Here is an 8,148-nt window from a genome sequence, read left to right as displayed (position 1 = left end):
AGTATTGCTGATAGACTTAATCTACAGTAACAAAGTAAATGTACTTTGTCACATCCCACCACTAGAGGGCAGATACTATACAAGGTAGCTCTATACAAGTCTGTCGAAGGCCTAAACAAACACAAAGAATCACATTCACATCTATAGTCAGATACATTTACAATTTATAACATATTTTTTTGCACTGAGGAAGGCAACATTAGCACTTACAGGCCCTATTCAGTGGCAGGATCAGCTTGGTTTGATTTCATATCTCATATATTGAACTATTTTAAGGGCAATAAAACATTTGAGGCGTGTCTCATTGAGCTGTTCATGTGTGACTCTGTTTCGGCAAGAGTCTCCGTATATTGCAACATCTTGGTCTTTCTACATTTAAATCCCGCAGTGGTATCACATGACCTCTGTTCATTCTTTCAGTGAATCCTCTCTTTACTCGTGTTCGAGTGTAGTGACTTCAAGAAAACAAATGAGTCGCTGAGAGGTTGAGGTTGGGCATCATAAATCCCTCTAACTCACACAGAGGTGAACGGGTCCTCATATAATCTATAACCCCTTCCCATATCCCATGTGACCTACTTCCTGCCAAATTAATATGATCACAAATAAACCATAGATAAGAAATAATACCTCAAAATACAAACCCATTCCACCGCAATAGTTTCCAAAATTGGGGTCAATAAAGTTCATCTATCTATCTATCTTGTATCATAACCAAAATTACAATAATAATATTCCTCTTACACGTATTAGTTGCGTCTCCATCGAGTCTTGATAAATTCTTTAAATTCCCAGAGAAATCCTATGGACTCATCGTCATGGTTTGCCATTCAGCGTTTATGGATATGAAATGTGATGAATCTTTGCTCTCACTTCCGGGGTAAACGACATACGATGAAGGAAAAACACACACTGCTAGCTGTTAGCCAGTGAGCTGCTCATTGCTGATTATTGATTATTGTTTTGCCGCATAATGGGAATAAAACTTTAAAACATTACCTCATCAATGAACATTATTTGGTGCTGAAGAAGACAACAACTCCCATGATTCTACGCTGCTTCACGTCATCCGAAATTTAGCTCTTTTGATTGAGAGGCTGAAATGACATATTTTATGTTTAAGCCAAAACATTTATAAACACTTGGATTTGAAAATACTTTATAAACAAATCAAGCACAAATTTTCAAACAACATAACACTGCTTGGGTAACTGGGGGAACGGGAAAGTTTCAAAGTCCTTATGTCAGCATCAAATGGACAGAGTTATATCAGTGTTTGGATCAACTGATGCTTTTTGGAAACTGGGTGCGTCCGTGTGCATGTTGTAATGTGACTCTTGATGACACTGGAGCTGTTTCTGGGCTTAGCTTGAATGTTTGGCCACAACCACTATAGCTAACCAGACATATAATCACCCTGTTCCACCCACCAGAACAGATGACTTCATAAAACAAGCATGCGAGAGGAGTTTCTGTTGTCTGACAACAAACTGACTCATCTCTGTTTTATTGGATATGGACTGCAATCATGATACATCTCAACTTTAAATGTTGGTTTGCATTTTCATGAAAAGAAAAACATGTGACCTAAGGCATCTCATAGTCCTGAAGTTGCAAGAATAAGTTCAGTTTCCTTTCTCCAGCCTTCAACACCTACACCTACAAAAAAAAATGTAACCCCACGTCACTCTGACTTTCAGCAAAGCTCAACGTTGACTTCCTGTATGGAAACAATTCAACTGTGCATATAGTGTGTGTGTGTGTGTGTGCTGTGGGGGGTCCGACCAGGTTGAGGAGACATCAGCGACACAGTCAAACACAAAGACGTGAGTTGATGACCAATATTCTGTCACAAATATGATTTGAAATACATAAAAACAAATAAGCCTTCATGTTGCCTTGAAATTTTACGTAATTGAAAAATTAATTGAAGCTGTAGTTTTGATTTCAGGAAGAAGAAGGGGACCGAACTGCACAGAAAGTCACTGTCGGTAAGAAAGTGATATTTATCTCAAGGTGTCTGGTTGTGAAAAGGATGTGAACTACTCTAAGCGTCATAGAGTTATATTTATTTATGATGTTTCATTCTGATTCTATAACTTCATTACAATCCCTTTTTTTGTTTGTGCCTGACTCAGGTATCACTAAGTTGTGTTGACCAGACCTCTCTTGACAGATTTGATCTGAGGTTTAATGGATACTTTCTCCCCCCACATTTCAAACCCAGATAACATTATAGCGATGGACGATGTTTCTTCATATTTGAGCATCAACAGAACATTGTTCCGGATATGTTGCATTTTCTGGATTGTCTCTCTTGCAGGTAAAATGAACAACACAATTATCAGGATAATGAGTTAATGAGCTACAGGAATAATTCAACATATTGGGAAAGATGCTTACACGCTATTCTTTGACTATGAATGCCGTTTTTACACCTTGGTGTTTGTAGGTACGTAGTTAGGTACGTTATTAGGTGATGTATGGAACAGTATTTTGTAATAAAATACTAATAACTGGCGCTTGCTGTTGGATTTTGATACCTTCGGAAAGGTCTAGTCTCGAGCCGAGATGGGCTACCACACTTTTAGCAGTGGCTTCATATTTCCAGAGCATGTAACAGCAGTATCGATCCTCTCTCAGCTAGAAACCAATCAGATACGTTTCCCAAAATGTAAAACCATTCCTTTAACTCTATACACTGTGACAGAATGGTTCATGAAAATGTAATCTTTTCATTTGAATGTCAGAGGGAAACGTCATCACAAAAGTGGTGGGCAGCCATGTGACTCTAGCCTGCAACACATCAAACATCACGGTCCAACAGCTCACATGGAAATTAAACGGTGTGACCCTGATCAGCATCAAGACAGAGGACATGGCCCTGTACACCAGTGAACAAGCAGTGGACCTGAAGATAAATATATCTCTGTTGGGGACACAACTGTACGCACTGGTGATAGATGGCGTCCAGAGGGCGCATGCAGGGAGCTACAGCTGTGACATCACCGCGCTCGAGGGAGTGTGGATACACAAACTGGAGCTGATAATTACAGGTCTGATACTCAACCCTTAAAGGACACACACACACACACACACACACACACACACACACACACACACACACACACACACACACACACACACACACACACACACACACACACACACACACACACACACACACACACACACACACACACACACACACACACACACACGGTATGACTGCATTGGCATCCACTTTATACCTGTTACAACAACAGAGTCTCTGAGGGATACAGTTCAAAACTATATTTATTTAAGATACCTGAACAAAAACAATGCATTCAAAGAAAGTTTTCAGATGGGATTGTATAGTATAACTACAAATAGAATGCTTGTGTCTAACTGCATGGGGTACAAGACCACATGCCACTTCATCACCCACCATTGCTTCCTTTATGAAACAGTTGCCTGACGTGGACATACATGTAAAACTAAACTGTCTTTACACGACTGTGAGCCGAGTTTAGTTTGCATGGTACACCTATGGTAAAATCAGCGAAACTGTACTTTTCTTACAGAGAAACCAGAAAATGGAAAGCGGAGTGAGCACGTGCATGTAATTGCTGTGGCTACAACTGTTCTATGTGTGTGTTGCCTGATCTTTATATTTACTTTTATCATCCTACGAAGAGTCAGCAACTGCCGTGCAGAGTAAGTGTCTTCGCTTGAAGCCTCTCTTGATACATGACCCGTTAAGATAAACTGCATGAGCAAAAACCAAATGTGGTTCTCCTTTACAGAGATAACAGTGAGCCGGCTTCAGTAATGGTAAATAAAGAACTATCATCTCGTCATCCTTACATAATCTGAAGACTTATTTATTCTCGCACCTTGTATGTGGTTGTTTACCTGCAGAGCCTGCACGTTTTTGCTCTGTCATTGTTTGTTGTTTTTTTCGTTAACAGGAGCAAACAGGGGATGTTTACGAGAATTGCTTGGAAATGAATGTTGGTCGTCATCGCAGCTGTCAGTCTGCCCAAACGAAGCCCAGAGCTCACCAGCGATAAAAGTGCAGTCCAGTGAGTGAAGAGAGAAGGAGACCGCAAGAACAGGAAGTAACCATGAAGTGTCAGGCCTCACATTGTAAAAGAAAACCTGTCTTCTTATTTTGTGTAGAATTTTTAACTGCTTTCTTGGGACATGTAATATATGTATTGATAAATTATACTTTTTCCTGAAAGCTGCATTGAATGTTTTTTTTCTTTTATTTCTTTTACCACCTTCATCAGATAAATGTGGATTTGTCAGATCTCACAGTCATTGGATCTTTTTTCTTACAATACAAATATTGACTAGCGTAAATTTAAACACAACAGTACACATGACAGAAACATGTTAACAGATACTGTTGTGTGGGTGGCATAGGAACTTAATCTATCTAAAGCCTTTCAGTTGGATTGATGTGCAATGATAAAGTAGAATATGAAGTGTAATTGATTTGATTTTGATATGTCCAGAGTCATTAATAACTTGGAAGAAATTGATGTTAAAACGTATAAAGTATTGAACAGTAAGTGAAGTGTTCTTCTGCTGCAGGCAACACAAATGTGTACGACAGTACGGATCTTATGGGTTGTTAATGATCTTCGTAGTCACACTGAACACATCTATGTACATCCCTACATCCCTCTTTTGGTATAAATCATAGACTGTATATAAAGATGGACGACATGACTGTTGCCCAAAAGTGAAGCCAAAGATTACTAACTAGTGGCCGGCTGCAATATAGGTCCTAAATCCTGTCTCCTCCATGTTGGTAGATGGGACATTGACCAGAATGTAATAGTCGCAAAGATGGCTTTGGTCATTTCAGGTAGTTTCACACTGATGTTTGTTCAAGGGTCAATGTTTCTGATAAGTTTAGTTTGAGACTCTTGCTCCAAATGTGCAAGATGGCAGGGCTTGTATATGCAAGATTTCTTCTTATTTATTAATTTCTTGATTGTGGGAGGACATGGAAACAGGTTTGTCTATCTTTATTTACAGCCTGTGGTATAAAAGTCACTAAAGTTCAACAAAGCTGGTAACCTGAGCAATCCGAGTTATGCAACTCCACCAGTGTAGACAGGAAGAAACACCATTAACCATTTCAATGCACATGAGGTCATGCGCGTTTTGTATTCAGACAGACGGGAAAAAAATGTGAATTGCTGCGTAGTGAAAGATGTGACAGGTAGTGGTGATCAAAAACCCACTGTTCTACATCCACATTTTAAAAAACAAGCTGATTCTAAATGCTATTTTTTCCTTTGGTGTCAGAACAGTGGCTATTCACCAGACTTTAAATGCAGAGTTCCAACAAAGACTTTTTGTTTCCCCGAGACTGGCTTGTGACAGCTGCTGTTTACTTTGCCCTTTACCAGAGTTAGCAACCCTTAACCCATGAAATACTATGTGATACGGGGCAAACTATTTTCCTTAAGTAATATTCACCATCAAGGACGGTGGATGTAGAGTAAACACACTGTAAAACATTACTTTTAATGCTTATCTCGCTTTTATTGTAATACAAGTGCAAATGACAGTAATCCTAACTAGTGCATTCGTAAACAGGAGATAGAACTTAAAAACACGCACGGGTAAAGTGTGAAATGTTAATACAGATGCTGATTAAATAAAACAAAAAATAGAAACAGTAGTTTACCATCCCCCTCACTTTAAACGTACAGGACATGTGCAAATGAAAGTACTCCCAAATAGTGCATTAGTTAACAGGAGATATAACTTAAAAACAAGCAAGGGGTAAAGTGTTAATTGTTAAGGCACAGAACAAACAAAAAACATTTCAGCTCTTCATTGAAAGGCTATCTTCGATTCCTTAAAAAATTTACAAAAAAATAAACAGAGCAAACTATATAAATGTTACTGTTTAATGACCTACTGGTTTACCTGGAAGTAAAGTAACAACCCACAAAATCCCCACAGAATGAACATTTAAGAAGTGAAAAATTATAAAATGTCATAAATATAATTGATGATACTGTTAACTATCAAATGCTAGCATGCCAATTTAAGGTGGAGAACACATTCATATTTTATTTGGCAAGAGAGGGAGAGGTTGTTCTCCACCCAGCCAACATGTGTTGGTGCTTTTCGGAGCTGGTGTTGCATTTCTTTCTCAGATCAATCAGCAAAATTGTAAAAAACTTCATCTTATTCTTTTTTCTCTTCTTTGTAGTGATGTAACACAGAACGTCACTATTGACTTCAGTCTGACTTCAGTTGAGGTACTCGAACAAGCAACACATTGATTGGAAACATATTGAAAGCTTGTTCCACACTGCCTATTCCTGACATATCAAAACAATATCCAGTGAAATACGTAACCACTTGAGGTACCGTAAATTCCGGCATATAAGCTGCTACTTTTTTTCACACGCTTTGAGACTGCGGCTTTACAACGATGCGTTTAATTGATGGATTTCAATGTTTCCCCTAGGTTTACAGCTTTTGGGGGGGGCGGCGGCGGTGGCGGCAGAGCGTCGTGGGGGGGGGGGGGGCCGACACGGACACAAAAACTTAAAGGAATCATGATGTTAATGTGTTTCTTTTAATGATTTTGAACTGTACATTGGATTTCTGACCGGCGCTGACAGGCTATTCTGTGATGCTCAGACATCATGTGTTTGTCCAGTTTGTCCTCTCTGTAGGACTGACAGGGAGACTCTGTAAATGGCCGGGTCTGGTTTCCTCTCACAACTGCCTGTTTATGCTGTCTACATGTTCGACAGAACATTCCTAAAACCAAAAAGAAAACTGAAATAATCCCCTATTCATTCTCTATGAACTGTAATTTATCTATCTATCTATCTGGCTATCTATTTATTTATGTATGCATGTATACATGTATGTATGTAATGTATGTATTTACTGACTTCCATACGTAACCTGGATTGCCTGAATCCGGAAACAGTTTTGGATCCGATACTTATGTTTTTTCGCGTCTACACGAAGCCCTGTCACGAAAACACAGAAACGCTGGAGCGGAGTGGTTGAAATCGCTGTAAAGATGTCATGGAGCATGCGCTTAAAGTGAAAGAAGACTAAAGTCGAGATCCTACTAGCAATCTTCCCATAACGACTTCTCTACCACCTGAAATCACTGTTACCACAGCAATCAAACAGGACGAGTTAGAATAGAGCACCTCGCCATAACCCTCGTTTGTTTTAAGTTACTGTTTGAAACTTCCGTCTATAATAAAAATCTTTTCACGTCAGATTTGCCGGTTTTGAACAATGGTCCGATGAAAATAGATTAAACAGTGATAGAAGGAAGTGACACAGCGGGGTTAATAATGGTTCAGGCTGAGGTTGCGAGGCGAGGTGCGTTCACGGTTAAATACAACAAGCGAAAGGCTGGATTGCTGCGTGATGAGGAGGATAGCGCAAGCTCAAGGGCGGATTTGCCTCGGGAGGAAAGTGACATTGAGAGCGCAAACGAAAGAGAGACTGAGTGCAACAAAGCAATTCTGAGGCTGTTTAATTCCGACACTGAAGAAGAGGACTTCAATGGTTTTAGTACACAGGAGGACGATGGCGATAGTGATCAATGACTTTTGCTGGTAGGTTCCTATATTTTCGCCGAGAAAATGTGTGACGAAGTAATTACATACCTTCAGACTGTTCAATTCCGATACTGAAGAAGACAACTTTAGTAGTTAAAAGCGCTGTTCTGAAAAAAAGCATTTGCGGTATGTATGTAGTTGTGGATGTTACTGGCATTTATTTAATTAAAAGTTTAAAAAAATATTTCTTGTAACATCTTGCCGCGTTAATATCTAATTTTTCAACGGGGACACCTGCGGCTTATAGACAAGTGCGGCTTATTTATGTACAATTTTTCTTTCAAAAATTAGCAGGTGCGGCCTATATACAGGTGCGCTCTATAGTCCGGAAATAATTACAATACTCTCAATCTTCAGTTGAGTTCTATAGAAGACCAGCATAATTATTTTAAACACAATTATGTTTTTGACACACTCTTATTTTTTATGTCTCTGGTTATAACCTTTGTATAATTAAATTTTTGTTCATTTTATAGCTTCAACTCGAAACTTGTGTATTTAGTACTTTTATCACTAAGTTTGCTCTTCAAATTTC

The 8,148-nt window shown here is 39.0% G+C and overlaps 1 protein-coding gene across 2 annotated transcripts; it reads left to right on the top strand.

The window, feature by feature from the left end:
- Positions 1–1,759: 1,759 nt before the first annotated feature.
- On the top strand, positions 1,760–4,182 carry LOC133021228 (uncharacterized). 2 transcript variants are annotated; one of them, XM_061088008.1, is made up of 7 exons: positions 1,760–1,826; positions 1,952–1,991; positions 2,228–2,323; positions 2,751–3,056; positions 3,567–3,699; positions 3,789–3,816; positions 3,954–4,182. In XM_061088008.1, exons 3-7 carry the CDS (start codon positions 2,242–2,244, stop codon positions 4,053–4,055), a joined length of 651 nt encoding a protein of 216 aa, XP_060943991.1. In that variant the 5' UTR covers positions 1,760–1,826; positions 1,952–1,991; positions 2,228–2,241; the 3' UTR covers positions 4,056–4,182. The 2 variants fall into 2 exon arrangements, with proteins under 2 accessions (XP_060943991.1, XP_060943990.1); XM_061088007.1 differs by having other exon boundaries at positions 1,952–2,323.
- Positions 4,183–8,148: the final 3,966 nt, after the last annotated feature.

This window comes from Limanda limanda, chromosome 16 (assembly GCF_963576545.1).
Source record: "Limanda limanda chromosome 16, fLimLim1.1, whole genome shotgun sequence".
Taxonomy (NCBI): Eukaryota; Metazoa; Chordata; class Actinopteri; order Pleuronectiformes; family Pleuronectidae; genus Limanda; species Limanda limanda.
Note: the sequence above shows the minus strand (reverse complement) of the source record. Positions and strands in the feature narration are given on the sequence as shown.

What these genes read in the sequence shown, in the direction of transcription:
- LOC133021228 (XM_061088007.1), top strand. Translation starts at nt 2,194, where the DNA reads ATGGATACTTTCTCCCCCCACATTTCAAACCCAGATAACATTATAGCG. An exon ending in CTGGATTGTCTCTCTTGCAG is followed by an intron (nt 2,324 to 2,750) that starts GTAAAATGAACA and finishes TTTGAATGTCAG; the next exon opens with AGGGAAACGTCATCACAAAA. An exon ending in ACTGGAGCTGATAATTACAG is followed by an intron (nt 3,057 to 3,566) that starts GTCTGATACTCA and finishes CTTTTCTTACAG; the next exon opens with AGAAACCAGAAAATGGAAAG.